Source organism: Vombatus ursinus, unplaced genomic scaffold, assembly GCF_900497805.2.
Source record: "Vombatus ursinus unplaced genomic scaffold, bare-nosed wombat genome assembly UNPS02014809.1, whole genome shotgun sequence".
Lineage (NCBI taxonomy): Eukaryota > Metazoa > Chordata > Mammalia > Diprotodontia > Vombatidae > Vombatus > Vombatus ursinus.
The window spans coordinates 19,812,943-19,840,341 of record NW_020954587.1 but is presented as its reverse complement, the minus strand read 5'-3'; the positions used below and the strand labels follow the sequence as shown (position 1 = coordinate 19,840,341).

Sequence of the window (27,399 nt, the reverse complement as noted above, 5' to 3'; positions counted from 1 at the left end):
TTGTTCAGATGAAGTTCAGGAGCTTCCTTTTGCAAAATAAGCAGGCTTTACTTCTTTATTTAGCAAGGCATATTTTGTTAATGAAATAACAAACATATAAAATTATCTTAACATTTGCCTCAAGGTGGAACATACAGCTCATCTTGCTGATTGAAATTTCAAAGCCATTCCAAGCTAACGTTCTGATGTCATTGATTATGCACATACAAAAAATTAAAGTATGATTTCTTCCTTGGAAGACAAATCATTGAGTTGTTATATCTCCATGATACTTTCCTTCTTGTTGTTCTTTGAAATCCATAGCGTGGATTGGTTTGGGCTAGTTTTTGTTCTTCCTTTACTGAAAAAAAAGAGATAATTTTTTTTTTTTAGTATACTTACTTCCTAGTTAACTCAGGTATGAGCTGGCCTGAAGAATGTCACCTCAGACTCCCACAGCCCACTGGTCACTACTTTTATGAAGTCATTTCCTTTTCTATTTATAAAACAATGCAATATTCTAATTTAATTGTATGTCTGTATATTTTGATATATCAAAATGATTAATTGAAAATTTGGATGATGGAAAAGAGAATAAGGTATTTCTCTCAGTTTCACCTAACAAGTCAAAATATCACAGGAATCATCCTGAAATAATACCAAATATTTTGATGCTGTTATTACTTATCGTATCCCCCTTTTCTTCAGATTTTAAAACTCATGCTTTCCTAGTACTTGGCTGATGACATAATTAGGGAGAGAAAACTGGAGCTAATCTCAATCCAGAAAAATCAAATAATGTTATCCTACTGAGTGGGAAAACATCCAGGGCAGCCAGTTTCTCTCTAGGTACTATTCTACTCAACTTGAATTTCATCTTCCTATCGAGTGTTTTTGTTTGATTATTTTGAGTCCAAAGGTCATTCTCCACTTTAAAGAAAACAAGCAAAAATAAGAATTTGGGATCCTCTTTTTTTTTTTTTTTTTTTTGCTTTTTTGGAGAGGCAATTGGGATTAAGTGACTTGCCCAAGGTCACACAGCTCGTAAGTGTCAAGTGTCTGAGGCCAGATTTGAACTTAGGTCCTCTTGATTCCAAGGCTGGAGCTCTATCCACTGTGCCATCTAGCTACCCCTCACTTTTTTTCTCTTAATAATTCTAGCTTTAGTTTTAACTCCTTTCAAAAACTCACCTGAAAGGTTTAATTTCATTAGATCAAATTGTTGGTCTTATTTAATCTCATTGGCAGGGAAAGGGATATTGTTTATTTGTAGGAAAACAAATGTGGGATATACTTTTAAAAAAAAAGTAAGAAAAAAAGATTTTCCTAATGAAGACATTCATTTCTATGATCATTTTTTCTTTCATAACATTTCTTTTTGAACTGCAATTGCAACTTCATTGGTACAGAGAAACTTCTTCAACTTCTTTCCATTGCATATTGGCAACTATTCTGCAATTTAGAGCCTTAGACAATTATCTGTGGGACACTGAGAAATTACATGACTTACTAGATCACACAAGCATGTGTCAGAGATAGTGCTGGAACCTGAGTTTTCTTACTAGAAAGCAGACTTTTTCCATTGCACCAAACTACTTCCCTTCTATAATAGATTTATTTAATATTAGTGAAATTTTCCAATTATGTTCCTGTATAGCTAAGCTAATTCTTCTTTACTTTTATTTTTCTCCTCTACTTGTAGTGATCCTTTCAAAATTAATGTTAATTCCTATTTTGAAGACAAAATAAAAATAGCATTAATTAATATAATTCCTAATTTTAATCTATCTGTTATAGTCTAAAACTCTCAGATCAAATATTTTGAACATATTCAGTTAACATTTTCAAAATGAATACCCAACTGTTATCACATCAAATTATTTCAATCAGAAATTTTCTCCCAGATACATAGTAGTAATAATACATGGTAAATAACAAACAATAAGCTTAGAAACTGTGTGTGTTCATGTAAAGTCATTATCTGTCTATGATATAAAAACAATAAAAGCAACACGTTCAATGATTCTTTTAAAAAAAGCTATTAATTTCTTGGTTTAAAAAGATCAAAATAATTATGCCCTGCTGAAAAAAGTAAAGAAGAAATTTATCATCTTTTATTTATATTCATTCTGAGTACTATCTCACACCAGGATGTGTTCAATGTATGTATTTGCATTCCACCTAATTACATCATTTACCGTTAGTTTTCTCATGAAATTGCCATACCTGTAGATGATTTTTACATTAGATAATAGTCATTACCTGGATTTCAGTCTTTCACAGTCCTGATAATCATTGCTTTAATATATAATCTATAGCTTTCCAGAGCCAGATACTAGCATATTTTGAAATTTTACCAGTTCTTACTAATTTAAATTCATAATGTAAGTTAAAAAAAAGTGAATATGCAGGTATGGAAATCTATCAACATATGGTTCATGTCCCACATAGCTAAGAAAATAAATTCATTTTCTACTAAAAATTAGATGAAAATTTCATTCGTGAAAATGTAATTATAAAAATTCATGTATTTAGTATTTACCTTTTATGTAGCATCTGAAAACAGCAAGTCCCAAAAGCCACCAATATCAACAACAGCAGAGGTATTGTTGGTATAACAACATAAATTAGGTTGGGAATGATACCTATAAAAAAACTTACAGTATGTTATATGACATTTTCCCCATTCACCTTAAAACTTCTCATGCATTTGATAAGACAGACTATAACACTCCCTCCTGTTATTGGAACAAGTATAACTACAGATTATCTATATCTATCCATGTATATATACACATATATATAATATGTGCATGAACATGTTTTAGTCAGACAACAAACTGAAATTAAAACACAGCAGTTAATATACATCTTCTTCAATGTTTGTAAATTTGTAAGTCTGATATTCAGAATGAGACTAGTTTTTAATAGAATATTAATGTTTTCTTCCCTTTTTCACTTCCATTAATTAAAAAGGAAAAACACTAATTATTTTTATACTGTGATAAAAATATAAATGCTGATAGAGTCTGGGGAGCAAAGAATCAATCATAATTAAATTCTAAGGTTAACTGGTTTATTCTTTAATTCTTTCTCATCACTCATGGGGACTCTATATCTGCTTAAGAAGATAAGCTACTACAGTCACTTCATTACTGTGATGCTTATAATTACAACATAACTCTTCTTCAGGGCCATAAAAGGAAAAAAAAATTCTTCAGATCACAATGTTTTAAACTGTAAAATTAGTCTTTTGCAAGATCAAAATGGTAGTCTTCATGTCTCTCTATAAAGTAAATGACTGGTAAATTCAGTATCATCAACATAATCATACTAGATAATTCAAGTCAATACCACTAAATATCCATATAACTGCCCAAAATTCTATTTGTCTATATAGAACAATGGTTTTATCTCCTAGAGAAGAAAGAAGCAGAGATAATGTTAAATTTACTTAAAATAAATCAACAAGAGAATCCTTTCAAACTAAGATACAAAGATGGAATAGTTTGGTTAAAGCTTCTATTATTTCACTCCATGATATAGAGTTCCATAAGTCTCTAACTTCAGTAAATCTTCCAACTAATTAGTTAAAATGGTTTCCTTTTGCATTCAACTTCTCAGTCCAAGGAAAAGGGAATACTCTTCTTACTTTATAGCAACACTTCAGATATATTTAAAATGACTTTCCCATTCAGGGAAAGTCTAACAAGAAGTTCTCAGTTTATCTAGTCAAATTGATTCATTCCTCTGGGATCAAATGATATAAGTAGCAACCTATATAAAACAATTTCTTGTTAACATATACTTTTAATTGAGAGTCCATATCACACTGTTCACAGGTCATTGAAAATTCTAATTTGCATCATACAGACAAAAGAGTCCCATATAGACATAGCTTTTTCCTTAGCTTTTTAGCTAAATGAAGATATAGGCATATAGGTGCATGTGTGTATATCAGTATGTATGTATCTATTATCTATGTATATATACACATATATGTATACATACACACACACATATATATACATATATTTTTAAGTATACATATAAATTCAATATGCAATATGTCTACATTCAGTGGCTATATATTTTCAATTCATTCCTCAGCCCTGGAAACTATTAGGATCATTTGTTCTGATCAAATGAAGTATCACAAAGCTGCTAATGAAATTAGCTTATTTAGCATTTAGAAGGCTTATGGCAGATTTACATTTTGGGGCAAAATGCATTGGCAAGTATAATTTCTGTTCTTGTTAGAACAATTAAATCAATATAAACTAATTACCTGTTTCAGTAACAACTATGTGATAGGGATCTTCTGGCTTGCTTTCATCAAAGGGCTTTCCTGCTGCGATGGTTGGAAAACTCTCTGTAAATGATTACAAATACTTTATACATACATATATGTGTATCCAATGCTAAATGTGAAAGATATAAGGCTAGATAATGAAAAGCACTTTAAATATATGTTTTTATAAATATTAATTTATCTATAACCAAATTCAATTTAGATATATTTTGATTGTAATTTTTCATAACATTTTATAACTAAACAACCATTTTTTAACCATCTATTTATTAACTACCCATTTTGTAGACCCACAAATCTAGAATTACAGCCTACTTCCTGATAATTACTGATAATTATCTAGCTAGCTGGAAGGATGCTACCAGCCCTTGGTGAGAGCCAAGAAGGTAGAGGTATGAGTTTTCCAGGTAGTTTTAAAAATCATGTTGTATTATTTGTAATTCTATAAGGCAAGATAATCAGCAATTTATTTTATTTATATTGCATCAGGAATTGGTATTTCAAGCAACAATGGTCTGAAGCACATTTCTGTACTGTATCCTTGAAACAGATTTTTCTGGTGATTCCTGAATTTTTTTTTATCTTTTAAAAAAAGCATCATTTTTCTAATACTTTATTTCACAATTATTAGGTCTCTCAGGTTTTTTTAATCTCTCTAGAAAAATTTTTTAAATTTCTTACCACAATCTTGCACTGCTCTGCCGCCTAATTCTTTTTCTAAGATACTCTCTGTTAAATCAATAGTTCAGTGAAAGAATAAATTAGATTAGTAAAACAGTATTTCTTTGCATTCCTTCTTAATTATGACCTTTAGTTTACTTATGTGAGCTTTTTAAAGTTATAAATTAAAAACACTGTATTTGTACATTCCTTCCTGTATCTACCTCAAAACATTTTAAAATTTAATTTATAAGGATATAAATCATCACTCCTGCACAGAGTAATCAATCTTTCCTTTGCAGTATTGAAGCACTTATAGTTGATACCACTTTTCTGACATTTAATCATCTATTTCCCTGTATTAGTATTTACATTTTTAAATGGAAATGTCTTGTTTCCCCAATTAAATCATGTCTATGGGACACGGACTATTTTTAACATCCTTTTATCCTTTACTGTACCCAGCAAAGTTGTGTTTATATATTAATCATTTAATAAATATTTATTAAAGGAATAAATAAAACATTTATTAAATTTATCACTCAATCCCCAAGTACCTAATACTATTTAAAATAATTATTGCTAGGTAGCAATAACTATTGCTTAAGTAAATAATTGACAAAACCTTACTCCAATGCATCATTGTGATGTGGAGGTGACCTTTGTTTCTCAAAGGCTAGGCCAGTGGTGTGCAAGCTCTGACAAGTTCTACCATGCTGAAAAGGCTTCAAATATGATTCTGGCAACAAAACATTTGTCAGCTTTCCAAAGTGCAGAGAAACTTATCAATAGGTGCTTATGTATGAATTCTTTGGACGCATTGGATAGAGCACTGGCCCTGGAGTCAAGAGGACTTGAGTTCAAATCTGGTCTCAGACACTTACTAGCTGTGTGACCCTGGGCAAGTCACTTAACCCCAATTGCCTCCAAAAAACAACAACAGGTATTACATGGCAGTTTCAGGCTGCTCCCCATATAAAACCTTCTTGTAAAACCTTTAGAGAAATTGACTGTTTGTCATCTCACTGGTTTTCACTACTTCTTTTAGAACCATATTTTCTAAAACTCCCCCTCCCCATATTCCTCTATGCCTATGTCTACCATATATCGCAATCTATGAAGAATTCACCTCCTTCTTGTCTGCAACTGAAGTTTTTACATAAGCTGCAATCTATTAAGCACATATATGTGACACTCTGTTAAGTGCAGAGTACATAAAGAACAGTCCTGGACCACATTCTAATGGAGGAGAGTGAGGAGATGAGGGTAGTAGCTAGGTTGCCAAAGATGGTGGTAAACTTGATGGCAATAAGCAAGTTCAGAAGAGGAGAGGACTTGGTAGAGAGATAATGAGTTCAGTTTTGGACATGTTGAGCTTCATGTGTCTATGAGACATTCATTTGGAGGTGCCTGATCTGTAGTAGGAAATACAAGACTGCAAGTCAGAAGTGAAGTTAGAGATGGATAAGTATATCTGAGATTCATCTGTATAGGGAGGGTAATTGAATTCATAGAAGGAGATGGGATCACCAAGTGAAACAGTATAGAAGGAGAAGAAAAGAGGGCCCAGGACAGAGCCTTGGGAGATACCCATGGTTAGCAGACGTGATCTATCTAAGGAGATTGAAAAGGAGTAATCAAACATGCAGAGGAGAACCAAGAGAAAGCCATGTCATGAAAACCTATAGAGAAAAGAGTATCAAGGATAAAAAGGTGATCCTTGATGTCAAAATCCACAGAAAGATCAAGGAGGATGAGGGTTGAGAAAAGGTCATTAGATTTGACAATTAAGAGACCATTGGTAAATTTAGAGAGAGCATTTTCAATTGAAGTCTGGTTAGAAGCCAGATTACAAAGGTTTAGAAGTAAGAGGAAATCTTGGTGAGGAAGAGGGTAGTAACAATAAGGGAAGGAAGATGTCCAAAGGGAACAGGGAAATATAAAACAACCCCCTCAAAAAAAAAAGCTAAAATAGCAAATATTTCAAGAGAAAAATATAATTCTAAGAACTGAGGCCACAGATATAAATCAACAGAAAGGATCCTAAAACTATAAAGAAGCATGAGAACTAAATCCACAAAGAAATTACAAATTCAAAAAAAAAGTGAACTAGTGACTGATGAAGTATAGAATCCTGTGGAATACCAAGAAAGCATGGAGCAACAAGAAATTCCAGAATCATCAAAACAGAAATTAAATCCACAATAGAAGAAATTAGGAGTGAATATAGGTCAGAACTTCGAGTTCAATTCAAAATTTCAAAAAAAAAATTTCAATTACCTGATTAGAAAAATTGAATATATGGCAGAGAGTTTTTCTAAAGAAGTGAAAGAAAAAATTTAAGACTATACAAAGAGATAGAGAGCATTAAGGGATGTAAAATGGATACATCAAATTGAAAAGGGTTTGCCCAAACAAAACCAATGCAGCCAAGATAAAAAGGAAGCAGAAAACTGGTGGAAAAAATTTTATAGCAAGTTTCTCTGACAAATGAAAGACAAAAGGCCTCATTTCTCAAAAATATAGAGAACTGAGTTAAATTTATAATAATATGAGTCATTCCCTAATTTAAAAGTGGTCAAAGGAAATGAAAAGGTAGTTCTCAGAAGAGGAAATCAAAGCTATCTATTTCTTGTTTAGTTGTTTTTCAGTCATGTCCAAGTCTTTGTGACCTCTTTTTGGGATTTTCTTGGCAAAGATACTGGAGTGGTTTGCCAGTTCCTACTCTAGCTCATTTTACACATGAGAAAACTGAGCCACACAGAGTTAAGTGACTTGCCCAGGGTCACAGAGCTAGTAAGTGTCTGAAGCTGGATTTGAACTCAGTTCTTCTTGACCAAAACTATTCTGAAGGACTTATGATGAAAAATGCTGTCTACCTCCAGAGAAAGAACTGATGGAGTCTGAATACAGACCGAAGCATACTTAAAAAAAAAACAAAAAACTTTCTTTATTATTCTTGGGTTTTTTTGTCTGACTTCTTTTGCAACACGGACAATATGGAAATTTTTGCATAACTGCACAGTGTGTTATCTATATCAAATTGCTTAATTTCTTAAAGGAGGGGGAAAGTATGAGGAGAGAATTTGAAACTCAAAATTTTTAAAAATGAATGTTCAAATTTTTTATTTACATGTAATTGACTAAAAATAAAATAATTGATGGGGCAGCTAGGTGGCACAATGGATAGAGCACTGGCCTTAGAGTCAGGAGGACCTGAGTTCAAATCTGGCCTCAGACACATAACACTCACTTAGCTGTGTGACCCTGGGGAAGTTGCTTAACCCCAATTGCCTCACCAAAAAATAAATTAAAATAAAATAAAATAATTGAATACAAAAAAAAAGAAAATTACAGGGGAAAAAATAAAATGAAGGAAAAGAGATATTTACATATTTTGAATAAAAAATTACTAACATAGAAGAAAATGAATACCAGAATAGTAGGATAGAAACAAAAGGAAATGACATGAAAAGAACATATAGCAAGTTTCTCCTTCCCCTCAAATCTTGAGTCCATGATTTTCTTGGGTTTACTGCACACTTAGAAAAAATGTTGGATTTTTTCTGGATCTTGATTACCTTGTCTGATCAACTTTTCCATATTTTAATCAAGATTTTTAAAAATCATAATTGTTGCTTTATAGTATGAGATAGTATAATGCTATTCTCCCTTCTATCCTGCTTTTAAATTTTTTTTCTGTTGAGACCATTGACTTTTTGCTTCATACCATTTGCAAATAGAGATAACTTTTATCTCTATTTTTTCATTTTTATCTATTTCTATTCTCTCAATATTTTTCTTATTTCTATAGGTAGCATTTTTAGAAAAACAGCAGCAACATCTATGTTTCACTCTTGATGTTACTGGAAACAATTCTAGCGTATCTCCATTACAAATAACATCAGCTCACTCTCCTCCCAGTCTTGTCCCTAACTTCCTCTGGACTTCAAAACCATTCCTCCTGCTGCCTCATCTTGGAACTTCCATCAGTGCCTGGGGTCCCCTCTTCTTGGAACAGCTTCCCATCCCTGTTGCCCATTCACCATGGAATATCCTTCTGCAAGACCCACCCCACTTTTTTCATTGATGACTTACTTCTGGAGTCTCCATTTTGTAGAGGGCCAAGGTTGACCTACCCTTATTACCCTACCCCATCCCACCCTTTTTACTTGATGTCTTGTTGTTGTGCTGCCTTCCTCAATTATAATGTCAATTCCTTGAGGACCCGGATCTAGAATTCTTTTTTTCTCTTTTTGTGAGGCAACGAGGTTAAGTGACTTGCCCAGGGTCACACAGCTAGTAAGTGTCAAGTGTCTGAGACCAGATTTGAACTCAGGTCGTCCTGAGTCCAGGGCCGGGTGCTCTATCCACTGTGCCATCTAGCTACCCTACTAGCATTCTTTTTGTTTTTTTATTTGTATCTCTAGAACTTAGAATAATGCCTCGCATACATTAAACACTTAATAAATGCTCATTTCCTTCCTTCAGTTCTCTTGGTTTAGATAATGTTTATCATATTAAGGAAAGGTTCATTTATTCCCATGGTTTTAGTGGGATTTTTTTGACATGAATGAGAATTGTATTTTGTAAGAATTTGTAATCTTCCTGATATTGAACTATTACTACATGTTTAGTCAGTCATTAATCCAACATGGTCATAGTGAATAATGCAGTACACACATTGGAATGTAGAAAAGACAGTTTGTTTTAGTGATATGACAAGCTATAATGAATTGCAAAGTTTTCAACAGAACAGTCAAGAGTGTGATGTTTATGAAAATCTTGATAAAATGTTTCCCACCTGGTTCATACTTGCAGATAAAATTGTGCTTCATATTGCATCTGTCATCATTCCACTGATAAAGGTAAGGACCCCCAAGCCCAGGATTGGCAGTTGGTTGATGATACATCACAACACAAGCTTCACTTCCACAGGAAGGTTCATCAGTATACCAGTTTCTAAAAGTATACATATTTAAAATAAAATATTTTAAAATAATATTACCCACAAAAATTATGATGATTTCTTCCACCTTTACAAGTAATCTGCTTTCCCCTTAAAGACTAAGCACTAAAATGATAACCCATGCCTAAGGCATCCACACCTACCGATACTGGGAACTGCTTCCATCAGACCACTTGTAGAGGTTTGGACAAGCACCCGATGTCTGTCCCTCTCCATTTCTCCAAAGTCCAATCCAGAAGTCACCATCAGAAATGCCTGTGTCTGGCTTAGTGAGGTTTTGTAACATGCTTTCTATTAACTTCTGTTCTGTTTCACTTTCAAGACTGAGAAGAGCTCCACCATCACTTTCACAAGCCTGGCGTGCCTCCTGGAATCCCACTCGACTTGACAAGTCCTGAAAATAAGCCATTTTGTAACAGGGATGTTTGAAGTCTGCAAAACACACCTTCTGACCTGAAAGACATGCAGGCAGAGTGATTAATGATATAATATCAATTGCATAGACAAAACATATTAAAAACTATAAAATATCACTGAACCACTCTCCATATAAACACTCTCCAAAGCTTAGTCATTTTTTTAAAATCTGTTTTCTAATTATATTTAATTGTTTTTTCTTCAGCAAGGTTTATTTGAATGCTCATGTTGGTATAATCCAACATGTGCATTTAAAAAGTGCATCATTTTTAAAAGATGTCATGATGCAGCTCATTCAGTTACTATTATCATCAGATCAGTGAAAGTAGCTAAACATCTACCTAATGGAAACAGACATGAATTAAAATCTTGGAGCTATTAGACAATAAAGCATTGGAATAGAAGACAGAAGAGAGAATTCTGGACCAGCCAAGTCACTATGAAAAACATGTCATCAGCATTTACAGAAAATCTATAGAGTCTGTGATACAGGTTTTTTCCATCTATACAGAACATATCAAATAAACTTCATTTTCCTACAAATGACTACTTCATTTTTACTTGGACAACAATTGGGATCAATCATACACTCCAAAATAGAAACTCTAAAGTTGAACTTGGAGAACTTAGGGTCAAGCGTTTTTCACGGAAAATCTATAATTTTGTAGGGGAGGAAGGAAGTAGAGCTACCTGTCTTAGATGATTGCTAAGTAATAAAGTATGAAAGAATAGTGCCTATAACAACTTATTTAGCTGAACCCTACCAATGAGAGATTTCTGATTCTACAGAAAGGAAGTAGGATCAACTATGCCTTGACTTAGCAAACTATTTTAAACAATGTTGAATGAAGAGAATAAAAATCAAATTTATCATAAATTAGAATAAACTACTTGAGCACCCACAAATGCTTTGAAAACGTACATTAATGTGCTGATTCCAAATTATTTCTTCTGTCTTTGAGAAATTATTGTCAGACTGATTTGTTACTAAATATATTGAAAAAAGTAGAAATGCTTTTTAAAAAATCTTTATTATTTTCATTGTTTCAAACAGTACTTTTATGGAACTAATATAAATTAGTTTTACTATATATTTGAATAGAAATGGGGAATGTAACCAAATGTATAGTAAGTTATCCACAAATACTACACATGGAACTATGGTAGGCTGGAAATTAATAGTTTAAATAATATATTTGTAAAGGAATATTGAGAAGTGTTCATGGTAAATTTTCTTGGATCATTTTTAATTAATTATCATTTGAATCAGAGACTTTATTAAATGCAATTGTATATTTCTGAAACTTCTAACCAGTATTAAATCTGAAGAAAAAAAATTTAAGTGTACTCATTTGATTTCAATTGATATTCAAAGATAGCACCTAAATCACAAATCAAACTCAAAGTGTATCTAAAAATCTTTTAGTGAAACACAAAATTTGGTAAAAAGATAGGCAAATACTTCAAAAGTTATAGCTAATAGGAAACATAGCAAATATAGAATTAAACTGAAACAGGAAACTTCATTTATTTCAGTCTCTAATATTTGAAATCTCAAAATAATTAGTATTTTAGTCCATGTGATGATTTAAATGTTTTACTATTAATATCTTATTCATCTTCTAACATTTACTTGAAAGAAAAAGTAATTGCCTTTTTCAAATTGGAAAATGGTGCTTCAAGAAGTGAATTGCCTTATGAAAACTACCATCAGTAATAAAGTCTAGAAATCAAGACTTCTAAAAGCAAAATGTATTGCATCAAGGCAGTAAATCAATAGTTATTAACAAAAGTAATTTAATAACAACAAATAATGTACATAATGAACATGAAAATAAAATTAAAACAACTCTATAGGTTTTGGGGTAGAGAGTTATGAAATCCAGCTAAAGCCAAGTAGAGAATTCAGTGATGCATTCGTTCAAAAACCATCTACCTAATAAGTGCCCACTCTGTATAAAATGTTCAAATTTAATTAAGAGTTCTATAAGGAGAGGAAGAATTACCTCTGCTGAGTTATCTTAATTGGTGAGCTAATTACAATTTTTCGTATACTCTAGTATTAATATGTTAACTTATCATACTAATTTAGTGTTACCTTATAAAACAAGCACTATGCAATTAACCCATAAAAGCTAAAATGTGTATCCAAAGTATCTAAATATATTCATTAGTACAAGCTGGAAGTATGTTGTCTACCTTTAATTGAGGGTAATTGTGAAAATTAAGCTATTTTCAATATTTAGAACACAATTTTGGTTTCCTAATATCAATACCCAATGTTCTTTCTCCTTGAATATGATTTCATAGGCTGCAGTATTTTGTTCCAGCTTCATAAATTACTAATCAAGAAATGGCACATGGAGATAACATGAGAATTTCATAGAACATAAACATCTACCAAATAATAGAATGAGTAATATATTATTAAAATATAATTGTAACACCTTCTTGAGCAATGCCCTGAAAGACAGCCCTGTGCTGGGTGTTATATGCATAAAGAGGCACATGACCCCTGATTGTTTGAAAAAATGCTAAGTGTAATGTTGCGTATTTAAGGGACTTACTTTGGTTGGCTGGTTGGAGACATACATGGTTGAAGGACCTCCAACAAAGTGGTTGAGAGAGAGAGACTTTGACTATAGAGAGAAGTACTGCATGATGTGGACATGAATGGCACCTGGCCCCCTCACATTTCATGACCTCCAGCTAGCTCAAGGCACTGATAAGAGAGGACCCTCCCTGAATGAGATTGTTCTCTCTTTTTGTTTAAGGTAATACCCTACTCGCCCTGAGATGAAGAGCTCATTTACTCTTAAATAAACTTAGATAGGTAGACAATATGTGTGTATGTATACACACACACATATATATACATACACATATGTACATATATACATACTTGTGTGTGTATTGTTACCCTGAATCCAACTTAACCTGTCTTTTTTTGGGGGGGGGGAATCTAGGCAATGGGGTTCAGTGACTTGCCCAGGGTCACACAGCTACTAAGTGTTATGTGTCTGAGGTCACATTTGAACTCGGGTCCTCCTGAATCCAGGACCGGTGCTCTATCCACTGCACCACCTAGCTGCCCCTAACCTGTCTTCTTGAGTTGTAGTGTTTTCCAGAAACACTGGACCTAGAGTATGCAGGGATCCCTGAACATGTCAAGGATGAAGTCCCTCCCTGAGCTGACTTAATTTGTTGTTTACACCCCAAGCTGGAATCCCTGTGTGTCCTCGGGAATCAAGACAGGGTCCAGTCAGTTTGCACCAGACTGAGAAACTGTTTGCGTAGCTGGGGCTCTTGCAAATAAGCAGATCACCATATCTTCATAGTCTAGCACAGTCTTTTTTGTCCTTTTTTTATTATTATTATTTTATGCTTTTACCATTTTATTAAGGGGATTTGTTCTGAGAAGTTTGGATTCAGTCAAAGGGCTGCACTTGAGGACCTAGAGGGCCACATGGAGCCTTGAGGCCATGGGTTCCCCATCCCTGGTCTAGCAGTTCCCAAGGCAAAAGAATGCTGCTTTTGCTGTCTTACTTAGTCATGTTCACCCCTCCCTGTCTTTCATCTTTCTAGTCCCCTTCAGAAGAGGATTAATCCTTTCCCCACCCCTACTGTTCCCTTGTTCCCTTCCTCCTCTCATGCCACTGCCATTTGGGAGGGGATGGCTTTCCACTCCCACTCTCCCCTTGTTGCAACTCATAAATATGCAAGCTTCTGCGTGGATTGTGAACTCCTTGAATTTATATAGCAGTTCCACATGCATGTTCATTTCTCTTGTAATAAATCCAGTTTTAACACGTCTCCTAAGTCATGATTTCTAGTTAACAATATATATTCTAATTTGTGGAATTTATCCAATTTCTGTTTACTATTTTGCTTAAACAGTCATACTCAGTGTCTTTTATGTAAATATTATATGGGACATGATATGTTTTCAACCATGCATGACTCTTTGTGACCCCATTTGGGGTTTTCTTGGCAGAGACTGGAGTGGTTTGCCATTTCCTTCTCCAGCTCATTCTACAGATAAGGAAACTGAGGCAAACAGGGTTAAGGGACTTGCCCAGGGTCACAGTAAGTGTCTGAGGCCAGAATTGAACTCAAAAAGATGATTCTTTCTGGTTCTAAGCCCAGGCTCTATCCTGTGTGCCACCCAGCTTATTCCCTTCCTTCCCCTCCCTGCCTTTTTCTTCTCTTAACGTAGAGCTTTGGTCTTCATCTATACAGTATTTGGAAAGAAGTTATGTTTCTTCATATAGGCTGAGATTCCTATTAGTTTTTCCTTCTTCCAAGATCTAAAACAATCATAGTATCAGAAGACAAACACAGCAGTCTGGACATCGATCTATGAAAGGATATTACTTGCCTGGGTCAAGGATGAGAACACGGACCTTTTATGTGGGTGCTTTATTCATAAACTCAAAGTTTTTATTTTTAAAAAAATGAGGGGTCAGTTAGGTGGTGCAGTGGATAGAGGACTGGCCCTGCAGTCAGGAGGATCGGAGTTGAAATCCAGCCTCAGACATATAACACTCACTACCTGTGTGACTCTGGACAAGTCACTTAACCCAAATTGCCTCACCAAAATAAGTAAAATGAGAGCAGGCAAAGGCACCAAGGCATTTTTGACAAAAATCAGAATCCAGTCAATACAAAAAGTATGTATTGAGTGCTACTACATGCCAGGCTCTATGCTAACTGCTAGGAATACAAAGAAAATGTTTAAAAAGCCTAGTCCCTGTTCTCAAAGACCTTATAGTCTAGTGGGGAAGACAATTTGCAAATATATCTATATAAAAAAGCTAGACAGGATAGATTGTAGATCTCAAGGAGATAGCACAAAGACCAAGGATGACTAGAAAAGGCTTTTCACAGATGAAACTTTGACTGAGACTTGAAGGAAGCCAGGGAATCCAGGAAGTAGAGATAAGGAGGGAGAGAGTTCCAGGTATGGAGAGCAGCAAGGAGAAATTCCCTAAGTTGGGAAGTGAATTGCCTTGTGAAAGGAACAGCAAATCAGAGTGCATGGAGGAGAGTAAGGGATAAGAAGACTAAACAGATAGGAAGGGGCCCAGTTATGAAGGATGTTGAATGTCTAACAGGTTTTATATCATTATATTTGATTCTGGAGGTAATAAGAAACCCCTGGAAATTATTGAATAGGGGAGGTGACATGGTCAGACCTCTGCTACAGGAAGATCAAATTGAGAACTGAATAGAGAATTGCAGGAGGTGGGGAAAGCCTTGAGACAGAGAGATCGACCAGGGGAAAGGAAAGAGGGGAAAGGGAAGAGAATAGGCCTTTATCAAGTGCTTAATGTGTACTAAGCACTTTACAAATATTATCTCATTTAATCTAGTATGGCTATTATAAGGGAGGCCTGCACCAATATGGTGGCAATATCAGAGGAAAGAAGTAAGTGAACACCAGAAATGTTTCAAAGGTAGAAACAACAGAACTTTTCAACTGATTGGGTATGGGGAGGTAAGGGAGAGTGAAGAGTCAAAGATGACGTCTAGGTTTTTGAAGTCTGGTGAGGATAGTGGTGCCCTGGACAGTAATGGAGAAGATGGGAAGAAAGGAAGTTTTAGGGAAAAGATGGGTTCAGTTTTGGACATGTTTAGTTTAAGATGTCTACAAGTTTGAGATGTTTAATAAGCAGTTGGAAAGGCAAGACTGGAGGTCAGGACAGACATTAAAGATGGACAAATAGATCTGATAATCCTTTGCACAGAGACAATTAAATCCATAGTACAGGAGAAGAGAAGATGGCCCAGGACAGAGATTGGTTATCCACAGTTAGCAGACATGACTCAGATGAAGATCCAGAAAAGGAGACTAAGGAGTGTCAGACAAGCCGTAAGAAAGTCATTAACTGTACTCTGGTTTTTGTCAAAAAAATTCCTTTGAATAAGTGGGTGTATGTGTATGTGTGTATATATACACATGTGCATATGTGTGTATATATACACATATGAATATGTACATTTACACATATATAAACAAGCCTGCAAATAATGCATATATGCAAAGAATATGTAAGAAATCAAAGTCATTGTTATAGTACTTAGCATGGAAGAATAACTTTAGCTTTGTCGAGAACATCTCTCTAAGCAAGAGTAGTTATCAGTCAATTTTCCTTGTGCTCTGGATTTAGACTAATTTAACAGGTACCAAGGAAAGATCTCATTAATAAAATAAACTATGCAAGTATGGGATTTTAAGTTTTCTCTTACTGAGGACGAGAAGAGAAAGTGTACTATTCACTCTGATATTACTTGGTGTGTATGTATGCATGAATACATGTATGTATTTATCTATATACACATATATGTAGACATATGTATGTATAGATAGATAGATGAAAGGTAGATAGACATGTGTGTGTCTGTGTGTGTATATGTCAACCTAAAATAAAATTAAATACACACATCAGGCAGCAAAATTGTTGAATTAGAAAATTCAAGTATAAATTTTAACAAGTATTTCTGTTCGGATTCTTGCAGAGGAGAATAATCTCAATATTTCCAAACAGAAAACAGTTACTGCTTAGTGATCTTCTTAGAAAGGAAGAAGAGTATCAGGACGATCCTTAGCTGATTATCTGAGAGAACTGTCACCCCTCTCAAATTAATTTTCTTAAGCAACTGAAACTTTAATACAAAAAAAAAAATGAGGCAAAAACAAGTCTGGAAGATAAAAGAAAGAAATTTTGAGAACAGATCTCCTAACCTGAGATCGTCTTGAATGGAAATCTGAAGTTCTTTTTATTACTGAGAATTTAGACTCCTGTAGACTACGTTACACAAATTGTTGTGATGTTTCGTGTGTTGGGATATTCTGTATTTGTGAGATAATTCAACAAGTAAGTTTAACAAAAACTCTGAAAACGCCAATCAACACAAGAGAAGTGCAAAAGCAACATGTGATGTGATTTATACTTTCAGAGACCCCTACATTAATAAGAAACATAATATAATCAAATGATAAAACATGACATAGAGATGAGATTAGAAGGTTAGAAAGGAAAGGGATGATTATCGGCTGAAGTTGTCATTTTTTTTTTTTGCTTCCCTCTCCTACCCCTCCACTATACATCATACCTGAAATGTTTTTCTGCATTTCATGCTTGTTGAAATTCTCTTCCTTCAAGGCCCAACTCAGGTGGCACTGACTTTATGCAACCCTCCCTTATATAACCAGCTCAAATTTCTCAAAGCATCTTTGTATTTATTGTATCAATCTATGGTCAACAAACATTAAGCATCTACTTACTGTGTGCTAGGTACTGTGTTAAGATGTTCTTTTTCAATGTTGTTTGTGTATATGCCATATCGCTAGCTAGATTGTAAGACTCTTTAGAGCAAAGAAAACAAAATTTAAAAAGTTAAATTAAAAAAAAATTGTTTAAAGATCTTTTTATCACCTTCACCTAGCACAATGCCCTACACATAGGAGACAATGAATGAATATTAATTTAATTTAGTTATATTAAATTCAATTAAAGTGAGACTTGATTCTAGAAAACTGGGTAAAATCTAAATAACCCAAAAAAAGAGCATTCCAGTTTGGAGAAAGAGTACAAACAAAAGAATATTTAGAAAGAATAATGTGTAGGAGAAGATACAATAATCTTGGAAAGTAGGAGGAGATGAATTTGGATAGGTATAGAGAGCTAGGTTATGGTTGGCTTTGAATGTCAGAAAAAGGATTTTTGCTGATTTCCAAAGATAAAATGGAGCTATTCAAGGTTTTTGAAAAAAGAAGTAAAATGATGAAAATGGTGTCTCAGATAGATCATTTTGTTGTAAGTATGTAGGATAAACTGGACTGGGGAAAGATTAGGAATAAAGATGCCAGTTAGGAAGCTATTACAATAATCTAGGTGGAAGGCAATAACAATTTTGAGTGGAATGAGGACAGTGGAAAGGAATGGCAGTAATAGATGATAGATTTTCAAAGGAAAAATTTCTAAGATTTTATATAGGGAATAGAGGGGAGGAGATATGGACAAAGATAACTGATTACAAAGCTGTAGCCTAGAGTAGGCTTATTTGTTTGATAAAAGTAGGGAGCTGGAATAACACTGCTTGGTTGCCAAAGAGATCATAAAAAAGGAGAACGGACCCACGTGTACGAAAAATAGTTATAGCAGTTCTTTTTGTGGTGGCAAAGAATTGGAAATTGAATGGATGCCCATCAACTGGGGAATAATGGAATAAGTTGTGGTATATGAATGTAATGGAATACTGTTGTGCCATAAGACATGACGAGCAGTCAGATTTCAGACAAACCTGGAAAGACTTGCATGAACTGATGCTGAGTTAAGTGAGCAGAACCAGGAGAACTTTATACATAGTAACAGCAACATTGTGTAATGATCAACTTTGATAGACTTAGCTCTTCTCAGCATTGTAATGATCTAAGATAATTCCAAAAAATTCAGGGTGGAAATTTCTATCCACATCCAGAGAAAGAACTATGGAGTCTGAATAAAGATCAAAGCATACTAATTTCTCTTTTTTTGTTGTTTTTGTTTATTTTTTTGTTCTTTCTTTCTTGTGGTTTTTCCCTTTTGTTCTGATTCTTCTATCACAACTTGACTAATGTGGAAGTATGTTTAAGATGATTGTACACGTAAAGCCTATATCAGATTACATGCTCTCTTGGGAAGGGGGAAGGGAGGGAGGGGGGAAATTTTAGAACTCAAAATCTTATCAAAGTGAATGCTGAAAACTAAAAACAGATAAATAATTTTCTTTTAAAAAGAAAAAAAGTAGGAAGCTGGAAAGGAGTAGTCACTCTGCGTCAGAGAGAAAGGGGGAAATGAAGGGAAGTGGGAAGTGGATTCTCTAAAGGAGAGGGCATTTGTTCTAGATAATACAAAATAATTTATCATAAAAATGTATTTGGGACTTTGGGGGGCAGGGGTGAGAGGGGGCAAATTATGACTGGCTTTAGTTAATTGAAAGGCTGTCATATGGAAGAGGGATTAGATTTGTTCTGCTTGGTCCTCAAAGACAAAATCAGGATAAACAATGAAGATTAAAGATAGATGGATCTAAGCTCAACATAGCTAAACTAGCAAAACTCTCAAATAGGTTGCCTTGGGAGATCATGGAATTCTTTAAGTGAAGCCTAGATGACTACTTGTTGGAGATGTTATAGGGAGTCTTCTTATTCAGGTAAAGGTTGATCTAGAATGTTCAGGAAAGGGTCATGTTCAACTTGTCATGGACTTACACATACAAAATTGATGATGGGGGCAGCTAGGTGGTGCAGTAGATAGAGCACCAGCCCTGGAGTCAGGAGGACCTGAGTTCAAATGTGACCTCAGACACATAACACTCACTTAGCTGTGTGACTCTGGGCAAGTCACTTAACTCCAATTGCCTCACCAAAAAAAAAAACAAAGATTGATGATGTCTGCTCATGGCTGCTTGGTGAATAATGGCAAGCTCGTTTCTCTTCCATGCTCACTCATACAAAATAGTCCTATGCAGTGAGACCACACAAACTTTTATAAAAATTCCTTTCCTTTCTCAAGCTATCTAGAACCAGAAGTTTCAACCAGGAGTTCCAGCTCTCTAGCCTTCAGTCCTAGTATTCTCTTTGGCCTCTGGAAAAAGTGGTTAGAACAGTTGTAGTTAGGTCAATGAGAGCCTAGTCCTGGGAGTATGGGCAGGGACCTCTGACTGGTATCAACACAAAATGAATGTCTAAGCAACCTGCTTCTGGAAATGCATGATGATGTGAAAGGGAAAGGCCTTCCTCTGATTCAGAGTAACATAGGTAATTTGTGACAGATTGTGTGTTAGTCTCAGAACAGTGAGTGATCATCTGTCAATACCTGACAGTGTATTAGTCTCTGAACCAGAATTGAATGGAAATACAATAGTCATCACCCACCCAAATCAATCTCCCTCTGTCTCTGTCTCTGTCTCTGTCTCAATCTGTCTCTTCGTCTGGTTCTGTCTCTGTTTCTTTCTGTCTCTTGTGCCTGGGGAAAGAGTTGCTTCCCATCCTGAATGACCAGAGAAAGTAGCTTTTATCATGGACCCCTTAAAAAACACTATATTCCTATATTGCAAATATCTGGTTACGATAGATATATCACTAGCTCTTTGCTGTTTCTCAAACTCCATCTTTTGGCTCTGCATTTTCACTGACTGTCCCCCACACGTAGAATCACTCTCTCCTCATCTTTATCTCCTCCTTTCCCTGGCTTCCTTCAAATATCAGTTAAAATCCCATCTTATGAAAGAAGCCTTTCCTGTTGGTGCTAGGGCCTTTTTTCTGAGATTATCCCCAATATATCCTGTAAATATGCTTGTGAGTGAGTGAGTGAGTGTGTGTGTGTGTGTGTGTGTGTGTACAGTTTGTACATTATTGTTTGCTTGTTGTCACTCTCTATTGGATTGTAAAATCCTAGAGAGCAGGAAATGCTTTTACCTTTTTTGTATCCCCAATACTTATCACTAAAGAGACTGAAAAATAACAATCATTTAGTTAAGAGGAACATCAAGAGAGATCAGTGTAAAAGAAGCCAAGAAGGGAATAAAGAACTAGGAAGGAGTAGTTGCCAGTGCTAACAGCTGCAGAAAATTCTAGTAGAATTGATTGTGAAAAGACTTTAGTAGTTATTCTGATTACATATCTATCCAGATAAAACGACAAAGGGCTGCACAATATACTGGGTTGGAGGGGAGGTTAGAACCGTAGAGGGATGCTGAAGGTAACACAGAGCAAAGGTTGGACACCTAGTCTAGCCAACCTTTGGTTTTAAAAAAGGCCTGGAGAATGTATGTGATATCAGAGCCAAAACTGACCCAACTGAAGATGAAGCTACATGGTTCCAGGGGATTCAGAATCCAGCTGCTTGCTTCTTCTAGCTATGATGATGCATGTCTTATTTTATAAATGAGACAATTGAGGCCTGGAGAAAATAAATGGTGTAAAACTATGCTGTAAAACTGAGATTAGGACCCATATCTCTTCCCATATCAGTCCAGTGTTTTCCCCTCTATCTCACAGAGTCTTAAATGCCAAAATTTTAAATATGTGATTGATGCCATGCAAACACAATTGTGGAAACAAAAAGGAAGTATATATCTATATCAGTTTTTCTCCAAGAACACAGCTTATTTTGACTTTGTATAGATTTTAAAATTCTGTAGAATTTATGATTTCACAAGGTCTTTGATAATTTATGTAGAAATGTCTTAAAGAATTTTTAAATATGAGACCTTAGAAATAATCAAGTAATTTGAGTAATTCTAAAAGAAGAATATACAAAAGGAGCAAAAAAAATTTAAAAGCAAACCATGCAACGGCAAGTACTTAAGAAATAATGGCTGTGATTAATGTGTAGTCTGTTAAATGACTGTAAGTCATTAATAAAATTTGGACTTCTCTTGCCAGGGACATACTTAAAGAAATTGCATCTCTCGAAACTGCACTGTCATCACTTTTTGCTCTTGATGATGTCATGGAATAACGTTACAGATTAAGAGAGTCAGCAGTTCTGCTTTTCAGTTCTCAGACCTGGGGTTAACAAACATGGTTTTATAAGATAGTAGGGTATCCTCAGTTACACTATGTGTGGTCCAAATTCTTAATACCAATATTAATTTTAATTCACTCAATTTTTTTAGCTATACATAATAAAGTATGTTTTTAGTAGAATGGAGGCTTTACATAGAGTACTTCAATTCTTTAAAGCTGGAAGTCACAGCTACATGTATTTAAAACATAAAAAAGGAAAACCTAGGATTTTGATTCTCCCAGAATTCATGTTTTTGTATGATATAAATACCTTAATAGTCCATTTACTTAATAAATTTAATGGTTTCATACTGTTACCTATATAGCTAATGCGTATGTGTTTATACCAGTATGCCTTTGATTATAAACTTTTGGAAATAAATTCTTGATTTATGTGGTTCCTAGATCTATACAGCCCATAGCTCAGCAACCTAAGTAATAGAATACTTTTTGTCAATAAAAATGTTTATCTATTTTTTTCTTTGCTATTCACACATTAAAATCAATCATAACTGATTTCCTTTATTGTACCCAAATCTATGATTTCATTGGTGTAAGGAGTTCTCAGGGTAAAAACCCTTCCACTAATCCATTACTTATAGTCTTTGAGAGTTTAGAGAATCTCTAAGACACTAAAAGTTTAAGTGACTTGTCTATGGTCCCACAGCTACTACAAATCAGAGGCAAAATTTGAACCCAGGACTTCCTGACTCCAGGCCCAAATTGCCACCCACTACGTCAGACAGCCTATAGCACCCTGAGTACATCCAATCTCAGCTGAACTATTAAATACTATCAAATATTTAAATGTTAATATTGATATGTTAATAAATATTAGATATAAAATATTAAACACTATTAACCTTAAAAATAATACAAATGCCAAATTATTAAATCAAAGATAAGGGATTATTTTCAATTAAATGATTATTTTCCATTAAAATGATAAAAATTATTAGAAAATGATTTCTAATAAAAAGTTTATGCTTTTAAGGTAACACAATTTTTGTAACATAGTAAATAAATAAAACATACTGTAATTACTTCAAATTGTTGTGTGGTTCATTTTAGTTATTAAAATAAAAGTATCGCAAGACATTTCACTTTTGTTAGTGCCTTAATTTTGTAAACATTTGGTTTTTCCTGTTAGTAATCATCAGTTTCCTTCCTGAAACATAACAGTTTCCAACTTTACATCATGTTTCATACTTGCTCCCAAATAAATTGACAACAACTGAAAAAATAATATAACTCCACAGAGTCTGTTTCAAGTAGCTAAGCTAGAGAGCAATAAATTAATAAACGGCACATTTGTGTCATGAAAAAGGTTGTCCACTTCCCCAATCCAAACAGAACATCTTATCCACATAGCTAGTAAATCAAATACTGCTTCTCCTACTCCTCAGTTTCCCAAATCATGCAGTACTGCTTAAATTCATGAATGCTATTTTGGCAAAAGATGCTATCTATATTTTGACAAAAAGTAATGTCCCAAAGTGGATATAACAGATATGTGGTTACTATCACAAATGGTTATGCTACAATTTGAATATTTTATGGCCAAAGGCCATTAAACTATATAGGAGAAATGCATTACTTAGTCATGATTTTAACATTAAATAAACATAATCATTTGTGCTAAATCAAATATCTCATGCTCAATTAATTAGATTTCCAGATGTTACCCATAAGATGCCTATAAATGTTCCACAAGGAAAGATCTTTAGCAATAATTTTAATGTATCATGTAAAGTAAAATTCTGTCATTATTGTTTTATAATGTTTTGTTTTTAATTTAATCATTTCTCCTTTGGAAATTCTAAAGACACACAACACACACAAAAGAAAAACTGCTAAAAGGGTAGTATGAAAATCAATGAAGTACTTCCATTAAAAAAAATCTATGCTCAAGTTCTCTTGAACATTTGGGTTTTGTTATTGTTGTTGTTGTTGTTGTTTTTTAACTGGACCTGTGAAGTTGATGTAAAGACCAACCAGTGATTAACTTCCTCTGCTAATGTATATCAGCAACTTTAGGTCTTTGGGAGTTGCCTGGAAGACTGAGAAGATTTGCCCAGCAGTGGATGTCAGAGGCTAGATTTGAATACAGATTTTTTTTTGACTCTGAGGTAGTTATCAAATATTTAAATCTCCATATAATTTCATCTGTTCTCAATTAGAAAAGAGTATTTAGCTTAATTCCTAAATTACAACTTCAAGGAACACCCTTGTGTAGTATACACTCATTTCATAAATAGCATATGATTTCTTTTCCAAAAATTTAGGTGAGGGGATACACAGAAAACTAAATTAATTTAATTATCTTTCAAAGTATATTTCAATCTCATAGAAAGACTAAAAAGTTGGAGGAAGCTATTAGTAACTAGATTTTTAAGAAGTGTGTTTTGAAGATTCAGCAAATTTTTATGACTATTATTAGTAGCAATAGAGTTAACACCCTGTTTGTCCTTTATAAAGGCCTAACTTTAGAGGTGATTAAACCACTAGTTTCTTGTGGCATTTTCTATGCCTCTAAAATAATAACTGAGACCATAATGACAAGAGAGTACTGCTCCATTTTGGAATACCTGGACCCTACCTGGAAATTTTCTGCCCCCTAAATATATACATTTTTATGTGCCTCCTGCATAAAATAATAAATTATCTTAATAAGCATTTGTTAAATTCATTTGAATTATTCTACATAATTTTATTTGATAAATTGATTTTAACTATTCTATATAGTACTCTTGTATATGAGCCAGATTAAAAGTTTTTACCTATTAAGCAGTTTTTCTTTTTAAGATTCATTAGAGAACTCATACTTGTTGACTTTCTACCTAAGGCTTACCATTCAAAAAAACACATTTTTACCCTTACAACACATTCATCCAATCAAGTACCAAAAGCTAGTAATGTCTTAAGTAAGATTCAAAAGAGACTTTAGTATAACTACTTCATTCCCTGACTTTGGGTATAAACTACACAAATAGAAGAGAAATCTATCCAGTTTCTAAAGAGCTTCCCACAGAGATTTCCTATTGTCCCGCAGTCCTTCTATGCACTGTTAATCAATTCTCCCTCTCAAGAGGTTTACTTCTTACAGAAAAAGAAGGGGAGGGGAGGACAGAAGAGAGGAAAGGGAAAGGAAAACAAATGATATACAAAATAGAGTCTAAATCAATCATAATATTATTTTTAAAAGAAAATCTTAGATTGAAATATTTAAGCAAGTATTTCTTCAATATTTCACGAACCGATTTCAAGAACTCACAATTTTGCTAGTATGATTGCTCTGCCCACTAATGAAGATTTGAAATTCCTCTATGTTTTGGTTAATGGTATGTAGGAATTTCTGAGACTATCAGAATACTGAAAGGAACATAAACTATTTTTTTTTACTTCAGAAACAAGAATTTGTACTAAATAACAACATCTCAAAACCTTCAGTTTACATTATATGTTGTGTGGGTTTTTTTCCTCTTAAAAAGAAGCTTCCTATCTGCAAAGACCCAGAGTCGGAGCTGCATCATTATCGTTGTCTGTATTTTAGTCATCTAGGTTCTGACAGTAGCTAAATGGTGGTGGGGGGTGGGGGTGGGGGGGTTGGGGAAAGAGAAGGTGGAGATGAAGCAGAGCTCTCAGAATAACACAAGGTTAAAAATGTCAAGAAATGGAAGAGCAACGTGGGAAGGGAGAGAAAGAGACAAAGGGGAAATAGCTGAGCATTGAAGAGCCTGATTCATCTTCACTTCATGGACTCACAAGTACGCCTGGGCACACCTTGAAAAGACACAGAGAACTGACCGTGCTGTAGGGACATGTAGATTCATTTGTGAAAAGACACCCTAGTCATTGTTTGCTTTTCACAAATGAAATCTGCCTCCTTTGTGACCACAGAGAAACAGCATAAAGAAAAGTCTAATCAATATTTTTCAATGTCTAGCATGAAGAATCAAAGATCATCAGGTGTTACTCTTTTCAGTGACATTCCCATCCCTCTATGTTTCTTATCCCTCCTTCCCCCTAAAAGCCTTATCCCTGAAATGAATAATTTGTCCATCTTCCCAATCTTTCCACCTTTGTCAAGTCAATCTGCCAAAGTGGAATGGTCTAGAAACATACTAGCCCGTGAAGAGCCTATGCCACTTATGATCCTTGCAAACTTCGACAAGTCACTTCATTTCCCTGGGATTCGTTTTCCTAATAAGTGAATGATATGGTTTAGTAAAGTTGATCTCTAGGTTTACATGCAATGTTTGAAGTGTGTGTGTGTGTGTGTGTGTGTGTGTGTGTGTGTGTGTTGGAGAGGGGGACAGGGAGGCTAATAGGCACAAACTGTTCAACTCTTGTCACTCTTAGCTCCACTTCCAATTCCACAGGTATCCATTTTATCTCTGGGCGGTAACCCACAAAAGCTACCGAGAAGAACAAAGTTCCCAAGCAAGGGCTCCTTCGTTCACTCCCAGAAATGTATCAGACAACAAGAAGTTTAAACTAGTATGACTCTCCTTCCAACCGTTTTCCTTTCTTGGTTTCTCCTTACTCACCGCTGACGACCCTCCGGGAGAAGCCGCCCTGGCCCCAGAGGAGCATTGCGCCCAGAAGGATACTGATCATCCCGTTCATCGCGTCTGGGGAGGCTGTACCGTCCAGGAACAATCCGAGGGACACACCCACATACGCTGCACACCCTCAACAGGGCAACCAGGTGCAGGCTGCTGCCTCAGGTACAAGTCTCTTGGGAGCAAGAGGTTTCACGGTCCCTCTGGCTCTTTCTCCTGCTTCCAAGCTTTCTGTCCTCCTCTCCCTTGCAATTTGTCTTCCTTTACTCAAGTCACAGTTGCTTTCGCAAACCCCAGGATCCTTCTGCAGCCTTTCACATTTCTTAGACAAAGAACTGTAACTCCCTCTTCAGTTACTCATCTAGTCACCTTCTCTCTGCGAACGTGTGTGGGGGATAAAGGGGGAGTGGGTAAGAGGAGGTAGATATATAGAGCAGACAAGTTCAAAGCTCTAGTTTCTCTTCTTAAAGTGAGGATTAAGCCAGGGCTTCAGTCATGGGTCTCTTTCTCTCGCCCCAACGCCCCGGTCTTTGTGTGGGAGAGGGTGGGCTAGCGGTTCTCTCTGGGAGGTCAGCTGTTGCTTCTGCTCACTGGATGTGTCTCCTTTTACATCCATCCCTTGCGCTATTGATTTTTTTTTTTTTGGCCCCTCCTCTAACCGGGAAACCTCTTCCAAAACCGTAGAATCAGCAACCCCACCACACACCCTTCCCTCCTCCTTTTCTTTTTGCTAAGAGGTCTTCTGTATTTATTTGTGTAAAATGTGACAGCTTGGCTACAAGATTTTGACAAAAGGTTGGATCAGTTTGCATTTTCTAGAGATTAATGTTCACTGATGTTAAATTGTGGGAACTTTTTTTTTCCTACATGATTATGGGGTATTCTACTCAATTATAACACTCCTGCTGAAGGAGAGTAAAAGGAAACATGCTTGATGAAA

The 27,399-nt window shown here is 34.9% G+C and overlaps 1 protein-coding gene across 1 annotated transcript; it reads right to left on the bottom strand.

Annotated features, from left to right (window-relative positions):
* Positions 1–255: 255 nt before the first annotated feature.
* CHODL (chondrolectin) lies at positions 256–26,523 on the bottom strand. The gene is made up of 6 exons (XM_027875424.1): positions 26,445–26,523; positions 10,064–10,373; positions 9,756–9,913; positions 4,268–4,351; positions 2,522–2,624; positions 256–340 (listed from the first exon to the last, which is right to left on the bottom strand). The coding sequence occupies exons 1-6, from the start codon at positions 26,521–26,523 to the stop codon at positions 256–258; spliced, it is 819 nt and encodes a 272-aa protein (XP_027731225.1).
* Positions 26,524–27,399: the final 876 nt, after the last annotated feature.

Bases quoted from the DNA above. Each gene is read 5' to 3' on its own strand.
- CHODL (XM_027875424.1), bottom strand. From the start codon at position 26,523: ATGAACGGGATGATCAGTATCCTTCTGGGCGCAATGCTCCTCTGGGGC. The intron at 10,374-26,444 runs GTGAGTAAGGAG...CATGTCTTTCAG, and splicing joins CTCCCGGAGGGTCGTCAGCG to GTCAGAAGGTGTGTTTTGCA. The intron at 9,914-10,063 runs GTAGGTGTGGAT...GTATACTTTTAG, and splicing joins GGAAGCAGTTCCCAGTATCG to AAACTGGTATACTGATGAAC.